This window comes from Megascapheus bottae, chromosome 15 (assembly GCF_031878675.1).
Source record: "Megascapheus bottae isolate mThoBot1 chromosome 15, mThoBot2.hap1, whole genome shotgun sequence".
Classification (NCBI taxonomy): Eukaryota; Metazoa; Chordata; class Mammalia; order Rodentia; family Geomyidae; genus Megascapheus; species Megascapheus bottae.
The window spans coordinates 21453742-21472727 of NC_143523.1; the positions used below are offsets into that span (position 1 = coordinate 21453742).

Below are 18986 nucleotides of genomic sequence, written 5' to 3' on the forward strand. Positions count from 1 at the left end.
AGCTCGCTAGCCTTGAGAAAGCTCAAGGATAATAATGCTCAGGCCCTGAGTTTGAGGCCCAGGACTGGGAAGCAAAAAAAAAAGACTCAGCCTCCTGAATAGCTCGGATTATAGACGTGAGATAGTACTCAGAGGGTCTGTTTCTTTCCTGGTTCAAATTAACATGAAACTTCTTTTTCTATAAGACACAGCACTTTAGTTTATGCTGTTTTGCATGTCCTGTTACTTAGATATGGCAATTTTTTAAAAATTTAAGAACTTTTCCTCATAACTTAGAATTGTCTTCAATTGGGAGAAGATTATTTTCGTTTCCTGTACTTTTATCTAAAAACATGAATTTCTCCGTTAGAACAACTTATGACTCTTATCTCTGCTGCTCGGGAATATGAGATAGAGTTCATCTATGCTATCTCACCTGGATTGGATATCACTTTTTCTAACCCCAAAGAAGTGTCTACATTGAAACGCAAATTGGACCAGGTAACTTGTTTTAATTATTTTTTTCTCACTAGGTACTTGAAATTGTTTTCTTAGTTGCTTTTATGATATTAAAGGGAAATCAGGTTCCTACTTAGTTTCTCTATAGTGCTTTGGGGTAGAATATTGACTCTTAGGCTTCATTCTCAAGAGACTTCATGACATGGGCCTAAGGACCCAGGAACCTGGGTGGTTTTCAAATGAATTGATACTGAACTCTGCTCCTGAGCTACTTCTGCAAGGATATATTTTTATTTCATTCAAGCTCAAATGAAAAATGGGTTTCAAAACTCTGCCTCATGTTTTTGTATAGAATTGAAACCTCCATGTATAGCTACTTAATAGTGATAGAATAATTTGGGCCAGGGGTCTGGCCTAGTGGTAAGAGTTCTTTCCTAGCATGCAAGAAGACCTGGGTTCAATTCCTTGGTACCACATACATAGAAAAAAGCCGGAAGTGGTACTGAGGCTCAAGTGATAAAGAGAGCTCTAGCCATGAGAAAGTCCAAGGATAGTGCTCAGGCCCTGAGTTCAAGGCCCAGGACTGGGTGGGGAGGGGAAGAATAAGTCAAGTTTTGAATATTATAAAGAAAATATAGCTGGTAGGTATATGCTTAAAATCCTGTTTTGTTTTGTTTTTTAAGATCCAAAGTGACCTAATAAGCATTTTTTCCCCCTCCAGGTATCTCAGTTTGGGTGCAGGTCATTTGCCTTGCTTTTTGATGATATTGACCATAATATGTGTGCAGCAGACAAAGAGGTCTTCAGTTCTTTTGCTCATGCACAGGTCTCCATCACAAATGAAATTTACCAGTACCTAGGAGAGCCAGAAACTTTCCTCTTCTGTCCTACAGGTATTGTATACAGCAGCCTTTTCAACTAGTCATCCCAAAATATGGAATTTCTAAAGGATCCTATCTATATATAGGCCCTATTGTTCCTCCTTGAAGTTTAAAAGTAGGAATCCTTCCCCCCCCCCCTCTCTCCCCCTCTCCCTCCCTCCCTCCCTCTTTTTCACAGTCCTAGGGCTTGAATTAAGGGTCTTGGCTCTAATCCTGAGCCTCTCTATGCTCAAGGCTAGTGCTCTATCACTTACTTGATCCACAGACAGCATCACTTGTGGATTTTTCTCTTTATGTAGTACTGAGGAATTGAACCCAGGGCTTTATGCATACCAGGCAAGCACTCTACCAGTAAGCCACATTCCCAGCCTTTTTCAAAATGACTTTTTTTTTTTTTTGCCAGTCCTGGGCTTGAGCTCAGGGCCTGAGCACTGTCGTTGGACTTTCTCAAGGCTAGAGCTCTACCACTTGAGCCTCAGCACCACTTCCGGCTTTTTTCTATGTATGTGGTACCAAGGAATCGAACCCGGGTCATCACGCATGCTAGGCAAGCACTTTAACCACTAGGCCAAACTCCCGGCCCCCTCAAAATGACATTTCTTACAATCTCATATTCGAAAAATTTAGTTTGAGAGCTTATCAGTAGCTATGAACTGGGAAAACAGTTCTTAGTACTAGAAGTAAGTATATAAACATAAAATTGTAGGGATTAGGAAAGATAGTATTAATCAAAATAAAAACTGGAAAAAGACAAATTTCTATTGCTTTTAACTTGCAGTTCTTGTATCCTCCCACTGGTTTCCTTTTTCTGCCTGTGATTTTCTGTTCCTTTGTCGCCCCTCCCACTCCCATCTGGACATGCTTTGCTAGTAGCCAGGGTAGAATGCTTAGTCAGCAGCCTTCTCCGGTTTTCTTCTACTAGAAATGTTTTAGTCTTTTTTAGTTGCTTCTGAAAATTCAACCTCCAAGTTTTTTCCAGACTATTTTTTGTTTGGGAAGATATAAATTGAGTCTGAGAAATTTTGGACTGATTTTTTTAACTTGTGTGTATGTGTATCTTTTAGAGTATTGTGAGCCATAAATGTTATTTTTGTGGTTCCCATACCACACAAATGCTCAAGTATTGTTTAGTAAGATACTGGGAATTAGCGAGGTAATGGTAGCTCAGGCCTGTAATCCTAGCTACTCCGTAGGCTAACTCGGAAGGTCTTTGTTGGAAGCCATTTCAGGCTTCCACTCAAGGCTACCATTTTGAGCCACAGCTCCGCTTCTGGTTTTCTGGTGGTTAATTGGAGGTAAGAGTCTCACAGACTTTCCTGCCGAGGCTGGCTTCAAACTGTGATCCTCAGCTCTCAGCCTCCCGAGTAGCTAGGATTGCCCAGCTTCATGAGACTCTTAATCATCAATTAACCAGCAAAAAGTGAGAAACAAAGGTGTCTCAAGTGGTAGTGCATGAGAACATGAGGCCTTGAGTTTCAGGCCCCAGTATTAGCACAAAAAAATAAACAAAAAAAGATTTTGGAAATTCAGTCATAATTTTAAATTGTTAAGAACTTGTAGTCATTTGATAGTCATGGTCATAATCTTGTGTTTTGTTTATTTATTATAATTGATCTTTGTGAACAATCTGAATTAGTTTTGTAGAAAATACAGAAATTGCTGGGTGTGATGGCTCATGCCTGTAATCTTAGCTCCTTAAAGAAACTGAGGTCTGAGGATCAAGGTTCAAAGGCATCCTGGGCACAAAAGACCAAGGGACACTTATCTCCGATTAACCACAAGAACACTGGAAGTGGCACTCTGGCTACAGGGTTAGGGCAGTAGCCTTGAGATGAAGGGCTCAGGGAGAGCGCCCAGGCCCAGAGTCCAATCTCCACAATTTGTGGGGGGGAAGCACAAATTCTAGTTATTTGTTTTAGTATTTTTTTGTATTTCCATTGACTATAGAGTCATACCAATTTATTTGTGTAGCCCATGTGTTTTTAAATTTACGATCTTGTATCATCCTCTTAAGTGCAGAGTGCGCTAGGGTTACAGGCATGCATCATCATGCCTGCTTGAGTGACTGCCTATTTGAATTATTTCCCTTCAGGGTTATAACAGGGAGTTATCATTTGGATAGAAAGAAATTATGTTTACTAGAATGTTTCCCCATCCCAGAATCCATGACCATTTCAATACTGATAATCATTTTTCTCCCTACACTCAGAATATTGTGGCACATTCTGTTACCCAAATGTATCGCAATCTCCTTATTTGAGGACTGTCGGTGAAAAGCTTTTACCTGGAATTGAGGTGCTTTGGACAGGTAAGCCTTGTTTGATTTTCCTGTGGCTTGAACTCAGCCTGAGCATTGTCCCTGAGCTTTTGCTGCTCAGCTCCACTTCTGGGTTTTTGTTGATTAAGTGGAGATCAAAGCCACATGGACTTTACTGTCAGGGCTGGTTTTGAACGGCAATCCTTAGATCTTAGCCTGCTGAGTAGCTAGGATCACAATCTTTAAATTTTATATAGTAATACTGTAATTACCTGGGATCGATTTCTAAATTAAGTACTAATACAGTTATTCTTTAGTTGTACAGAGTTTTCAGTTCAACATATAAATTTGTCTTGATTAATGTTACTCCTTTCCTCATTCAGTTGAGTGCTTTTTTTTTGGCTTACAAGGCATATTTATGTATACTTACTATAAATAAAAATGAACATGCAATATGAATATATAAAAATGAATGTATAATATGGATTTATGAGTACGTATGTATATGATATATAAATATGTTCATATATATTTATTGCTTGTGTGTGTGCATGTGTATATTGGGGCTTGAACTCAGGGCCTTGTACTTTTACTTAGCTTTTTTTGCTCCAAGTTGGAGTTCTACCACTTGAGGCACACTTCCACTTTCCAGCTTTTTGCTGGTTAATTGCAGATGGCTTTTCTGCCCAGCCTCCTGAGCAGTTAAAATTACAGATGTGAGCCATCAGTTCCTAACTTAACAAAAAAAATCTTAGATGCTAGAACATTTCAATGACGGAACATCTGTTTCACCACAAGCAAGGCTCTGGGTTTCATTTCCTGCACAGCAAGGAAAAAAAAAAACTTGAAAGGATTTTGTAATGACTGGATAGCAGTTAATGAATAATAAAAGATTTAGCCAAGGGGTTGGGAGTTTGGCCTAGTGGTAGAGTGCTGCCTAGCATGCATGAAGACCCGGGTTCAATTCCTTGGTACCACATACTCAGAAAAGGCCAGAAGTGGTGCTGAGGCCCAAGTGGTAGAGTTCTAGCCTTGAGAAAAATCCAAGGACAGTCCTCAGGCCCTGAGCTCAAGCCCAAAGACTGGCAAAAAAAAAAAAAGATTTAGCCAAGATTGTGGCTCATGCCTGTAATCCTAGCTACTCAGGAGGCTGAGATCTGAGGATCAAGGTTCAAAGCCTGTCCAGGCACAAAAGGACCTGAGACTCTTATCTCCAATTAACCTCTAGGAAACTGGAAGTGGGGCTTGGCTCAAAGGTAGGGTGGTAGCCTTGAGCTAAAGAGTTCAGGGACAATTCCCAGGCAGAGTTCAAGCCCTAAGACCCACTTAAAAAAAAATTTTTTTTTTTTTTTTTTTTTTGTCATCTTCAGTCGTGGGGCTTGAACTGGGTGCAAGAGCAGTCTTAGCAGTTGGGAAGTTAAGGGAGTTTTGAGTTTGAAGTTAGTTTGAATCAGCTAGTAAGACCCAGTCTTCAAAAAATTGTAGCTGGATATGTAGCAAGCTCAGTTGCTAGTACATGTATTTGGTATTCATTAACCCTGAGTTTGGTCCTTTGCATTGCAAAAAAAAAAAAGAAGAAAGAAAGAAAAATTGTCAGGAAGTATATAAAAACACAATTGTAAGTTTTATGTATGGTCGTGAATATTTGTATGTTTTAACCATGTAAAAATACTATCAGTAATGATGATCATTGTTTCTAGGTCCCAAAGTTGTTTCTAAAGAAATTCCTGTGGAGTCTATTGAAGAGGTTTCTAAAATTATTAAGAGAGCCCCAGTAATTTGGGATAACATTCATGCTAACGATTACGATCAGAAGAGGTTGTTTCTGGGCCCCTACAAAGGAAGATCAACAGAACTTATCCCACGGTTAAAAGGAGTACTGACTAATCCAAATTGTGAATTTGAAGCCAACTTTGTTGCCATCCACACCCTTGCTACATGGTACAAATCAAACATGAATGGAGTAAGAAAAGATGTGGTGATGAGTAAGTGGTCTCTACTTGATACTTGACGTTGAGAGAAGAGGTAGAATTAACCAGAGCCATTGGAAAGTTTGTGTTCCTTCCTCATCACCATTGGAGGTTTTATTAAGATTTTTTTTTGATGGGGGGAGTAGGTCGTGGGCCTTGAATTCTGGGCCTGGGCACTGTCTGAGCTCTTCAGCTCAAGGCTACCACCCTTCCCCTTTAGCTAGTTTTCTGGTGATTAATTGGAGATAGGAGTCTCATGGACTTTTTAGTGCCTGGGCTGGCTTTGTACCGTGATCCTCAGATCTCAGCCTTCTGAATAGCTAGGATTACACGTTCCAGGCTAAGTCAGTAAGACTCTTATTTCCAATTAACCACCAGAAAACTGGAAATGGCTCTAGGGCTCAAGTGGTAGAGTGCTTAGCATTGACCTGAAGAGCTCAGGGAAAGCACCCAGGTCCAGAGTTCAAGCCCTACAACCAACCAAAAAAAAAAAAAAAAGAAACAATGTCATAGGTACTTGAACTAAATCATTATATGCATCATGCATTTGCTGGGAATTAGAGGTTCATGGACTAAAGGTGAATAATACACTGACACATTTGGAGTATTCAGGTTTTCTGTTTTGAAACTTGGTGGTAGTAGTTGTGATTCAGGGCCAGAAACTTCTACTATTTACTGACCTAATAAACAATACTGTCTGCCCAGTACAAAGCACAAAATTAGGAATATAGCTTTAATCTACTCTGTAACTTATGTGTCTTTTAAATATACTGTGGAATAATAGCACTTATCACCCCCAGCTAACGACGCAGACTTAATTTTCTGTACTTGGTTCTACCTGCTTATTGTTTTATCTGTGCTCCTATGAGTGTTCTGTTAATTTTCCTGTTCTTCTCCCTCAGCTGCATTCATTAATAATGAAGTTATATAAGCCCCCAAAGACTGAGGCTTATTTTTTCTCATTGGAATGCATAGTAACTCCAACCTTGCATTTTCAATAATTTATATTCAGTAGTCATTTATGGTAAAATTTTCCAATGATTGTTAACATAGTATTTCTTATTTCAATTGGATAAGTAGCCATTAGTGGAACAGTTAAGTGATTTTATTGCAGATGAAAGATTAGTTGAGAATCTTAGTCATATTTGCATTTTTGTATTTAAGGTTCTAGTTCCGCATGATTTTACTGAGGCTAGACTCATCCCTCTCTCTTGTAAGGAGATTTTTGTAACCAAAACTGTTTTCGTGCTTTTCTTTCAGCTGATAGTGAAGACAGTACTGTATCGATCCAGATAAAGTTAGAAAATGAAGGCAGTGATGAAGATATTGAAACTGATGTTCTATATAGTCCTCAGATGGCTCTCAAGCTAGCCCTGACTGAATGGCTGCAGGACTTCGGTGTACCTCACCAGTATAGCAGTGAGTTTGACTGTTTTTATAAGGGCCTGTGTGGCATGGTAGAGTTCCAGTGTAAAGAATGCTGTTTTTTTTCTTTTGCTAGTCCTGGGGCTTGAACTTAGGGCCTGCACTCTGCCACTTGAGTCACAGCCCCACTTCTGGCTTTTCTATGTATGTGGTACTGAGGAATCAAACCTGGGTCTTTGTGCATGTTAGGCAAGCACTCTACTACTAGGCCAGCACTCCATTGTTGATTGTTTTTGGAGGATATTCTGTTTGAGCTGGCTTTGAAATTGCTTTTCTCCATATCTCAGTGTCCCAAGTAGCTAGGATTACAGGTGTGAGCCAAGTGCCCAGCTAGCTCTTATATTTAAGCAAAGTGAAATTAAAGTAGATATGGCCAAGTGCTAGTGGCTCAGGCCTGTAATCCTACCTAGTTACTCGGGATGAGATCTGAGGATCTCATACCCAGCCTGGGCAAGAGAGTACCAGAAAATTGGGGGTGAAGCTGTGGCTTAAAGTTGATAGCGCACTAGCTTTGAGCAAAAGAGGTTAGGGACAATGCCCAGGCTCTTGAGTTCAAAGCCCACAGCTAACAATAATAATCAATAGGACTTTTGTGTGTGTGTGTGTGTGTGTGTGTGTGTGTGTGTGTGTGTGTGTGTGTGTGTTAGTGATGACACTGGGGTTTGTACTCTTATTTATACTTGCCAGGCAGCTCTACTTCATTTGAGAGTAAAGTGTGTTTTGTTTGTTTGTTTAGTGGTACTGGGGTTTAGGGTCCTTAGGACTTAGTACTCACAAGGCAGATATTTTACCACTATAGCCTGCTGTCTCTGAAATCATACTTTTGATTTTAAATAGCTCTTGATGAAATACTAATTTTTAAAAATTAGTTTTAAATGTAGATCTTCAAAAGAGAAGATAGAGGCTGGGAGTTTGGCCTGGTGGTAAGAGTGCTTACCTAACATACACAAAGACCCAGGTTCGATTCCGAAGTATCACATACATAAAGCTGGAAGTGGTGCTGTGGCTCAAGTGGTAGAGTCTAGCCTTGAGAAAGCCCAATGATGGTGCTCAGACCCTGAGTTCAAGCCCGAGACTGACCCCCCAAAAAAGCTAATAATAGATGTTGGCATATATGTTTAAAGATATTGGGCCGGGAGTTTGGCCTAGTGGTAGAGTGCTTGCCTAGCATTCATGAAGCCAGAGTTAGATTCCTCTGTACCACATACACAGAAAAAGCCAGAAGTGGTGCTATGGCTCAAGTGGTAGAGTCCTAGCCTTGAGGAAAGCCCAAGGACAGTGCTCAGGCCCTGAGTTCAAGCTCTAGGATTGTCAAAAAAAAAAAAAATGTTTATTACCTGTAACAACACATAAATACTCCTTCATTCCTAGTTTCTTGGTGGTTTAGAGAAATTTCACTTTTTTCAGAGCCCAAAGCATTTTGAATCTCAAATTGAGGTCTGATGACAGATTTGGCTTCAGGAAAAGTGTATCTGAGTTTATTTTGTTCTCTTTCTATTTTCTAGGTAGGCAAGTTGCACACAGTGGCTCTAAAGCAAGTGTAGTCGATGGCACTCCCTTGGTTACAGCACCATCTTTAAATGCCACAACAGTGGTCACCACTGTTTACCAGGAGCCCATTATGAGCCAGGGAACAGCTTTGAGTGGTGAACCTACAGCCCTGACCAAGGAAGAAGAAAAGAAACAGCCCGATGAGGAACCCATGGACATGGTAGTAGAAAAACAAGAAGAAGGAGACCAAAAGAATGACAATCAAATATTAACTGAAATTGTTGAAGCTAAAATGACAGAGGAGTTGAAACCAATGGACACAGATAAGGAGAGTATAGCAGAATCAAAATCCCCAGAGATGTCTATGCAAGAAGATTGCATTAGTGATATTGCCCCTATGCAAACTGATGAGCAAACAAACAAGGAGCAGTTTGTACCAGGGCCTAATGAAAAGCCTTTATATACTGCAGAACCAGTGACTCTAGAGGATTTGCAGTTACTTGCTGATTTGTTCTATCTTCCTTATGAGCATGGACCCAAAGGAGCACAGATGCTACGGGAATTCCAGTGGCTTCGAGCAAATAGCAGTGTTGTCAGTGTCAATTGCAAAGGAAAAGACTCTGAAAAAGTAAGTTTGCTTAAATTAATTTGATGTCACCTGTAGCTCAAGCTGGTCTACAACTTCCCATCCTCCTGTCTCTACCTCCTAAGTGTTAGGATTATACCACTATATCCAGTTTTGCCAGACTTGTTTAGCCTGGATGGTTTTACATGCTAAGAGTGTTGCTTTTTGTTATTGTTTTTTGGCAGCAGTAGGGTTTGGAACTCAGTGTCTTGCAAGTGTTCTACCACTTGAGCCACTATCCTCTTACCATTCTTTTTTTTTTTTTTTGGGTCAGTCATGGGGCCTGAACTCTGGACCTGGGCATTGTTCCTGAGCTACCACCCCACTCCTTGAACCTCAGTTCCACTTCCAATTTTCTAGTGGTTAATTGGAGATAAGAGTCTTACAGTCGTCAGTGCCGTGGACTGGCTTTGAACCAAGATCCTCAGATCTCAGCCTCCTGTGTAGCTAGGATCACAGGCATGAGCCACCACGCCTTTTTTTTTTTTTTTTTTTTTTGCCAGTTCGGAGGCTCAAACTCTAGGCCTAGACACTGTCCCTGAACTCCTTTTAGCTCAAAGTTTGAGCCACAGTGCTACTGGGGCTACTTTTAGCTTTTTCTCAAATTAGAGATGTCTCACAGGCTTTCCTGCCTGGGCTGGCTTCAAACCGAGATCTTCATATATCGCCTGAGTAGCTAGGATTACATGTATGAGCCAATGAGTCACTGGCACCTGGCCTCTTAGCCATTCTTTTTTTTTTTTTTTTTTTTGGCCAGTCCTGGGGCTTGAACTCAGGTCCAGGGTACTGTCCTTGGGCTTTTCTCAAGGTTAGGGCTCTACTACCTGAGCTTTCTTGGTCATTCTCATACTACCATTTCTGGCTTGTTGGTTGGGATCAGGGTCTCGGTAACTGTTTGCTATTCTTCCTAATCTGTACCTCCCAAGTACATAGGAAATTAGGCCTGAGCCTATAGTAACCAGAACAGTGGAAATTAGAAAGTTGATCACACTTTAGAATGTTCTTTTCGTGTGTATATGTGTGTGTTGGTCCTGAGACTTGAAGGGCCTAGGTGCTGTTTTTTAAGCTTTTTTTTGCTCAAGGATAGTGTTCTACCACTTGAGCCACAGTTGCCTTTTTAGTAGTTAATTGGAGATAAGAGTCTGGCCTAGAATTTGGCCAAGCAGTAGACTGCTTGCCTAGCATGCACAAAAACTCATATACATACATAGAAAAGCCAGAAGTAGTGCTGTGGCTCAAGTGATAGAGCACAAGCCTTGAGAAAACCCAAGGACAGTGCTCAGGCTCTGAGTTCAAGTTCCCCCCCCCCCCAAAAAAAAAAGCTGGGCTTGGTGGCTCATGCCTGTAATCCTAGCTACTCAGGAGGCTGAGGATCAAGGTTCAAATTCAGCCTGGGCACTGAAGTCCATGAGAGTCTAATCTCCAATTAATCACTAGAAAAGGGCTATGGCTCTAGGGGTAGGGTGGTAGCCTTGAGCTAAAGAGCTCAGGGACAGTGCCAGGCTCAGGGGTAAAGAGGTAGCCTTGAACTGAAAAGCTCGGGGACAGCGCCCAGGCCCAGAGTCCAAGCCCCAAGACCCCCCCCCCCCCCAAAAAAAAAAAAAAGTCACAGAATTCTTTGCCCAGCCTGGCTTTGTACCATTATCCTCAGATCTCAGCATCCTGAGTAGCTAGGATTTCAGGTGTGAGCAGCTAGCCAGCCAGCCTGGCTTGAATGTATTCTGTGGTTTGAACTCAGAATATGTTTTAAAGTGATAACATAGGCTGTACTGAATCTGGTCAGTTAACAGTAGTTAGGATTATTTTAGGCATATATGTCAATTTGAAAAGACAGACTATTAATTTCTCTCCCTCCTCCTCCCTTTCTCCCTCCCCCCTTCTCTCTCCTCTGTCTCCCTTTCCCCTTATTTCTTTCATTTCTCCTGGGGCTTGAACTCAGGGCTGGGACACTGTCCATGAACTTTTTCAACGTTAGCACTCTACCACTTGAGCCACATCACTACTTCCTTCTGGCTTTTCTTCCTGTGTGGTACTGAGGAATTGAACCCAGGCCTTAGTGCATGCTAGGCAAGCACTGTACTAGGCCACACTCCTGGCCCCAGATTATTAACTTCTTTCTTTTTGTCTGTTGTGGGCGCTGTCCCCGAGCTCGCTCAGCTCAAGACTACCACCCTGGGCGTTGTCCCTGGGCTCTTCAGCTCAAGATTTTACCGCCCTGTCCCTTGAGCCACAGTGACACTACTGGTTTTCTAGTGGTTAATTGGAGATAAGAGTTTCTCACAGACTTTAGTGGGACTTTAGTGCCTTTAGTGCCCGGGCTGGCTTTGAACCACGATCCTCAGATCTCAGCCTCCTAAGTAGCTAGGATTATAGGCGTGAGTTACCATGTCCAGCTGGACTTTTAACTTCTTAACCCGTGTTTAAGTTACTGGTTCATTACTGTTGAGGATACCTGATAAAACAGCTTAGTTTATAACTGTTAAGCTTATAGTTGTTTCCTTCTTTTACTTATCCTCGATAGATTGAAGAATGGCGGTCACGAGCAGCCAAGTTTGAGGAGATGTGTGGACTAGTGATGGGAATGTTCACTCGGCTTTCCAATTGTGCCAACAGGACAATCCTCTATGACATGTATTCCTATGTGTGGGATATCAAGAGTATAATGTCTATGGTGAAGTCTTTTGTACAGTGGTTAGGTAGGTGCACCAGGAATAATCTCTTCCAATATATATTTATCCTTTTAAAGAAATTATCCCACAGGGAGAAAACCATTTTAGGGAATTGGCATATTTCAAAATCCTTTTCAGTTCTGTGCCTACATTTCTTTCAAAGATAGTCATTGTTGAAGACTTGAGATTCAAGTCTTAGTGATTTAACACCGATTTTTCTCCCTTGGGCTAATTCAGCATAAATATCTTGAAAATATGTTAGAAAGTACTGACTTTAACTTGCTCTGACTGAATGCTTCCTGGATGGAACCTTGTATACTATTTTTACCTGATTTGGAGATAAGACTCTATGAAATGTGACTTTATATGCTTCTGCTGCTTGCTGTGTCTTGTTAACATTAGTGCTGTGTTTAATAGAACAACTGCTGAAATGACCCAAGGGGCCTGGCAAGAGGATGCCATCCTCCCAGCCCTGTGCGCATGCGAGCTTTAGTGGAAGGCTATTCTGGTGCTATTCAGTATTATTTCACATGTTTTTTTCTTTATCCCTCTACCAAGTAATTGGTTTTAGCAGGGGATAGAAATGAAAGTCCCCTAAAACTTTGTTTTATTCACTGGACTTTTGAAAACAGTGATTTTTTTTTTTCTGGAAATTAGTAAAAAGCACCAGCATGGCCAAATTTTATAGGGATCTCATTTTATTTCCAGGTTTTCAATCCAGCTATAAGGAATATGTAATGGACTTCCATATAGCACACAGCAGGCAGCAAAGCTGACAGACATGTCATAGTTTTCATAGTAGTCATAAATACCATGAAGAATGCATGGTCTCTGTTGTAAAGTACATGGTCTGAAATACCATGAGCTTAATCAGGACATAATGAGACATTTCATTATCTGCCCATGTAACTTTGGGCTCTTGAATACAAAAAGAAAGAAAGAAACACTCTTTTTTATGTGGTACATCTAAATTGGCTGAGAAAAGAGTTCTCTGTTAATTTGAAGTACAGCAGGTAGATTTTAGACCCTTTGTTAGAAGGTTCTAGAACCCCTTTTGTAGACTGGAGATAATTGCTTTATAAGGCTCAGGAAAAAAATCTCAGTTGGTGGTTAAGATGATAGTGTTTACCTTCTAAGCCTCTGGCCAGGGGACTATAATCTTTTCTGTAGGTATGTGCTAGTACTGGGGCTTGAACTGCAGGCCTAGAGCTTTTGCTTTGCTTTTTCATTCATTCACAGCTGGTACTCTTACCATTTGAGCCATGCCTCCAATTGCCGCTTTTTGCTGGTGAATTGGAAATAAGAGTATTTCTTTAGCCAGGCGCGTGGCTCACACCTGTAATCCTAGATAGAGTATTTCTTTGTCTGCCCAGGTTGGCTTTAAACAATGATGATCATATCTCAGCCTCTCTGAGTAGCTAGGATTGTAGGTGTGTGTTACCAGTGCCCTACGATAAGCAATCTTTACAGCATTTACATCTTAAATTTCTAAGACCCTCGAATTTGGAACCTGGACATACTGGATAGTGAGCCAGCCCCCAGGACCTTGTGCCTGCCAACCAAGTGCTCTGCCACTTTGTAGCCCTTCAAATATGGATTGAGCTTGAGAATAATATAGCACTTAAAGTGCTTGATACTCAAAACTCATGAATTGCTAAAAGTTAGGTTTATGATTTTATATGCATTATTCTTCATTAGGCTATATTCTCTGTATTATGCAATTACAGACGTAATTTTCCCAGTTTATACAGATTGTTGTACACGATAGGTCAGAATATTTTAGTTTTGTATAGTCAATGTAGCTCTTCAAATGCTCATAAAAGGAAAGATATTTTCATTGTTGTCTAGTGATTTCAGAGGGCTAAGATTAAAGAACTCTGTTTTCCTTCTCTTTCCAATCCAGCTGGCATTCAGTCCTTTAAAGAATGTGGCTATGCAGTACTTTTGATTACTAATAACTTCTATTATCTTCTTCCCCATTGTGTACAGATGGGAGAATCCTCAGCACAAGTGTCTACTACTATTGGATGGACAGCGGCAGATGTTCACAGCGCGTCATGATTAATTAGTTTAAATTGAGAGGTTCTATCTGTGAGGTAGTTCAGGTAGAATTGAGGGCATTAGTCATGAACTGAAGTCACGTTTGCGCAGCGACTGAGGCATTAACGATGTTTTCATTTATACAGCTCTTCGTACATGCAGCTTTCTTAATGTAATAGTTGGAAGTGCTAGTTATGTTGTAGTCTCAAAGTGTGGGGTAGGGGAAATTGGCTGATCTTAAAGTTTGAGAAGTATAGTTTTTTCGTGCAGTGTAAATCACACTGAGTTATGGAATGGGGCAAGTTTTCTTTACAGTCTACAAATTTTGACCCTATTTCATATTTACAAATACTAATATTTTGTGTATTGAAAAAACCCTACCCCTAAATCATGACAAACCCAGATATAATCTCTTAATGGGCTTGAATTGTCAACAAAAATTTGATTTGCTTTGGGACTGTCTGACTAGCACACTATATCTTAAACTGATGAGACTGTTAACTTGAACAGGAGTTAGAATGCTGTCTTCAAATGGAAAAGAACTATATTGCGCTGCTAATATCTTGTCAGAAGACTAGGCAGGTGATACAGATTTGTTTTCCAAATCCTTGCCTTTAATGATCTTTTCATTGTTAATTAGCTTTATTACCTGTGAAATTAAATGACGACGCACATATGTGACCTTACATAGAGACTTCTGGACCTAAAAGCCTACTGCTCCATGCATGTGTTCCATGCATTGCAAAGATACTGCCGATTAGAGTAACCAGAGATACTGTCATGCTTTGAAGAAAAGTATGTTTTAACTCTGGACAAATTAGGCGTATTAATTGGCTCCCCTAGTTCTCAGAATCTACTGGACTGTTTTTCTACCTAGTCAAGTCTGAATTTGGATTGTCCTTGCCCAGATAAAAACCATTGTGTTTTACTTTGTCAACTTAGTAACAATTTATTCTGCTGACCTTAGTTTTCTGACAAGATTATCCTTTCCCTTTTCCCTTTTCCTGTACCCTTCCTTAAAATGTACAATGTGACTTCAGACAGGTTTAATTCCTTTATGGGCTGTGATAATAAAATGTCTTATCTGTTGTCATTTAAGTTTTTAGTGACTAATTTCATAATAGAGCAAATAGCTGGCTTGGGTTTATAGTGCTATAACTAAGGAATACATAAAGTTGACCCACAAAATTTGGGATTTACTTTCCTTTCAATAATTTGAGGACTGCTAAAAGTTTCAATAACTAGAAGGAACATCAGTAATGAAATGTTATAATTTTAAAAATATAATTATTATCACAGCCTTGCCCTGCAACCCTGGAATATTATTGTTAGAGAGCTATTTCCACGAAGTGTTTGCTAGTTTGTTGGACATTTGAGACCCCAGGAAATCCCCTTTCTCGTAACATTCTCCGCTTGGATCTGATCTCAACAGGGTGTCGTAGTCATTCTTCAGCACAGTTCTTAATTGGAGACCAAGAACCCTGGGCCTTTAGAGGTGGTCTAGCAGGAGAGTTCCAGGTATCAATATGAATTCACAACTGAATTGACATTTTCTTTGTTTTATGAGAAACCTTATGTTGCGCATCAGATGGCTGGAAGGATTGGTCTGCCGAAGGCTCTCTAGTCCCAAATTTAATTTAGTTACAATGTTGGATTTTTAAATCAAATTTTCCTCCTCTTTCACAGTAATTTCTGAAGGAGATGCTGCCAATCCCCCCGCGCCTGCGAAGCGCAGCGGCTCTAGGTGTACACTTCACATTGTTTCTTTGCAGGTCGCACAGCATTTAAATCTGCGCCCGCAATGCACAATGCGCGCATGCTTGTTTGCCAGTGGAAACTCCATGAGCAAAAAAAAGATGACTAAATATGCAAATTAATGGTAAAGGGCTTTGGGGCATTTTTCCAGTTATTATATCAGTGATATGCTTGAGTCATCTGTGGAAATATGAACAAATACAAAGTGTTTTTTGCTATGGGAATTGTTCATGGACTTTTCAGGTACTCTACTTTTCTCCCCCCAACAGGTGCTCTGCTGCGCACAGCAAACTGAAGCGCATTGCTTTGGGGATAAAGCGTCTCCTGGACAGATAACCCTCTTCAGACCAAACCTCTCCTCCTGACATTCTGTTCTGCCATCTTGTAGTAGAAAGATGGTCTATTTAAGATTGATTTAAAAAAGAAAAAATATGTCATAGTTGGAATCATTTTTTGTTGTTGTTACTGCTTTTATTGTAAATTTAAACTTAATAATATTCAGTGCACTACTTAGTTTGGGTAATTTCTACTCAGAAGCACTCCCCATTCCCAGCAGAGAAGTGTTTATATAGTAAAGAATAGTATACCCCTCTTCTTTAGGTCTGCCTGCAGTAGCCAGTTAATGTTAAGTTGGTAATCTGCAGTGCACACTCATTTAAAGAAGTGACTATTTTCTTTGTACTAATTCCGTATCCCTCTTTTTCTTCCTCCAGCGTTTGTTGCCAATTGATGGGGCAAATGATCTCTTTTTCCAGCCACCCCCCCTGACTCCTACCTCCAAAGTCTACACCATCAGACCATACTTTCCAAAAGATGAGGTAATTGTCTGCCTTCACCTTGTGTGTTGCTTACCTGCACACCTGCAACTTTCCTTTAAACTCACCAGTTGAAAGGAGAGTCTCTTGGGCTGGGAGTTTGGCCTAGTGGTACAGTGCCTGCCTAGCAATGCACGAAGACCCAGGTTTGATTCCTTGGTACCATATGTGTAGAAAATGCCGGAAGTGGTGCTGAGGCTCAAGTGGTAGAGCTCTAGCCTTGAGAAAGTCCAAGGACAATGCTCAGGCCCTGAGCTCAAGCCCAGGACTTGGGGGTTAGGGGTGGGGGATGGAGAATCTTTTTTGTGTTTAAAGTACAAACTTTACTGCCTTTTTTCTTATTGTTCTGACGTTTTAGGCAGATAATCCCTGAGATGCACCTTTGTGTTGGCCTTCAATTGCTGTGCCAAAAAATACCTTTTTTTTTTTTTAAAAAAAAAGTGGTTTTGGTAAAATGCTAGCTTTGAGCTGAAGAACTCAGGGACAGCACCCAGGCCCAGAGTTCAAGCCTCCATGACCAACCAAAAAAGTGGTTTTTTTGTTTTGTTTTGTTTTGCTCATGGTTTTAGTCTGAGGTTGGTTGGCACCGTAGTTTGGGGGGCTTGACCTGAGGCAGTAATAGCATAAGAAGATCATAGAGAAAAACTACTCCCTTCATGGCTTGTGTCTGGAAAATAGAGGAAGTTGGGAGACTGGGATAAAATATTCAGAGGCACAACTGACTCCTTCCAGCTAGGCCCCACCTTCTAGCCTCTGCCACCTCCACTATATGGTCTCTGCCACCCCCTGCTGTGTTGTCAGCGATCATGCTTTCAACACTTGAGCCTTTGGTGGGTAGGGGGACCGGGACTTCCCAGATCCAAAGTGTTACTATAATCCTTAAAGTACAAACTTCAGACCTTAACTAAAGTTAACTGAAGTTGATATAGGCCACAGAAACATGAGGAAGAACCTAAGGGCACCAACATAGACTTGTAGACTTATAAATGTTGTGCTAAGTTCTTTCATTTTTCTCCTGCCTACTTAGGAGGCTGAGATCTAAGGATTGTGGTTCAAAGCCAGCCCAGGCATGAAAGTCTGTAAGACTCTTATCTCCAATAAACTCAAGGAAAAACAAAAAACATAAAGACTAGAACTGGAACTGTGGCTCAAGTGCTAGAGATCTAGCCTTCAGCCAACGAAGTTCAGGAACAATGCTCAGGCCCTGAGTTCAAGTCCTAGGACTGGCATACACACACAAAAAAGTCCAGACTCCTCCTCAATGAAAAGGTGGGCACAGTGGCAAGTGCCCTAGCTACCATAAGCCTAATGTAAATGGGATCAGAACTGGATAGTCAGGAAGCCAGACTATCAAAAGCAATGAATAAAAATCAGGGCTAGAGCTGGGCGTTTAGCCTGTTGGTAGAGTGCTTGCCTAGTATGCACGAAGACCGAGGTTCAATTCCTTGGTACCACATAAATTAAAAAAAGCCAGAAATAGAGCTCTAGCCTTGAGAAAGCCCAAGGACAATGCCCAGGCCCTGAGTTCAAGGCCCAGGATTGGCAAAAAAAAAAAAAACCTCAGGGCTAGAGGTGTGGCTCAGTGGTAAGAATACCTGCTTAGCAAGCATGAAGCTCTTGAGACCAAATCCCAGTACCATCTGCCACTGGTGGCTCACATCTACAATTCTAGCTAATCAGGAGGCCGAGATCTGAGGATCTGGGTTCAAAGTCAGTCTGAGCGGAAAAGGCTGTGACACCAATTCAAGTGGCAGAGTTCCAGCCATGAAAAAAAGAAGTTAAGCAAAAATGTGAAAAGTCAAATGAACTTAGAGTTGGAATTATAAAATACTGTGTCTAAAATGCTGTAATTTTCTGTTAATACCTACAGACTATTGACAGTTGGCTATAAAGGAAAGCAAGCCTGGCTGGTGGCTCAGCGGTACAGTACCTGCCTAGCAAGCGTGAGGTCCTGAGTTCAACCCCCAGTGTGGCCAAAAAAAGAAAAAAGAAAAGCCTGATTAAAGACAGTAACAGCTTTAAAGCATTGTATAACGATTCTTAAATAAAGTTGAGAGACTTTGCCTGTAGTCCTCAGCACTCAGAAGGCTGAGGACATTCTGGATTACATAGTGAGATCCTGTCTCAAAAAGTGAAGTTGAGAGACTTTGAAACTCGTAAGTTTGCTGGATTTTTCAATCCACACCGTAACTACTAAAAACCATACCCTACGAAATAATTTTCAGTGTTTACTAAATCCATGCTGTTTTCCACAAATGATTCAGTAAATGTCTTTTTTGTTTTTTGTCTTGATTATTCTGGGGAATGAACTCGGGGCCTTGAGCATCATGCTAAAGCAAGTGTTCTTGCCACTGATCCACAACCCCAGCCCAGTGGATCGTTAGTCACTAAAGCATTAAGTAATATCTGTGGCAGGTCAGATACTTTGGTATTCCCTCCTGACCTATATCTCTTGTTTTTGGGTTTTTTTTGGGGGGTGGGGTGGCTGAAGGTAGTTTTACTGTGTAGCCAGGCTAGTCTCTTAACTCTCCTGCCTGCCTCAGAATGCTGAGTGCTGGGATTAAAGGCATATACCACCCTGTCCCTGGCTTCTTAGAAGTCATTGATAGAATATGTTGCC

At 40.9% G+C, this 18986-nt stretch overlaps 1 protein-coding gene across 2 annotated transcripts in view; it reads left to right on the forward strand.

Annotated features, from left to right (window-relative positions):
* Oga (O-GlcNAcase) overlaps positions 1 to 18986 on the forward strand; it is a 31928-nt gene that overhangs the window by 8744 nt on the left and 4198 nt on the right. For both annotated transcript variants that reach the window (XM_090346037.1, XM_090346036.1), the window contains exons 4-12: positions 350 to 480; positions 1160 to 1331; positions 3529 to 3627; positions 5277 to 5561; positions 6807 to 6965; positions 8477 to 9090; positions 11609 to 11783; positions 15229 to 15314; positions 16265 to 16369. In XM_090346037.1, coding sequence (XP_090202163.1) covers positions 350 to 480; positions 1160 to 1331; positions 3529 to 3627; positions 5277 to 5561; positions 6807 to 6965; positions 8477 to 9090; positions 11609 to 11783; positions 15229 to 15314; positions 16265 to 16369 — 1826 coding nt within the window. The remainder of the gene's footprint in view (positions 1 to 349; positions 481 to 1159; positions 1332 to 3528; positions 3628 to 5276; positions 5562 to 6806; positions 6966 to 8476; positions 9091 to 11608; positions 11784 to 15228; positions 15315 to 16264; positions 16370 to 18986) is intronic.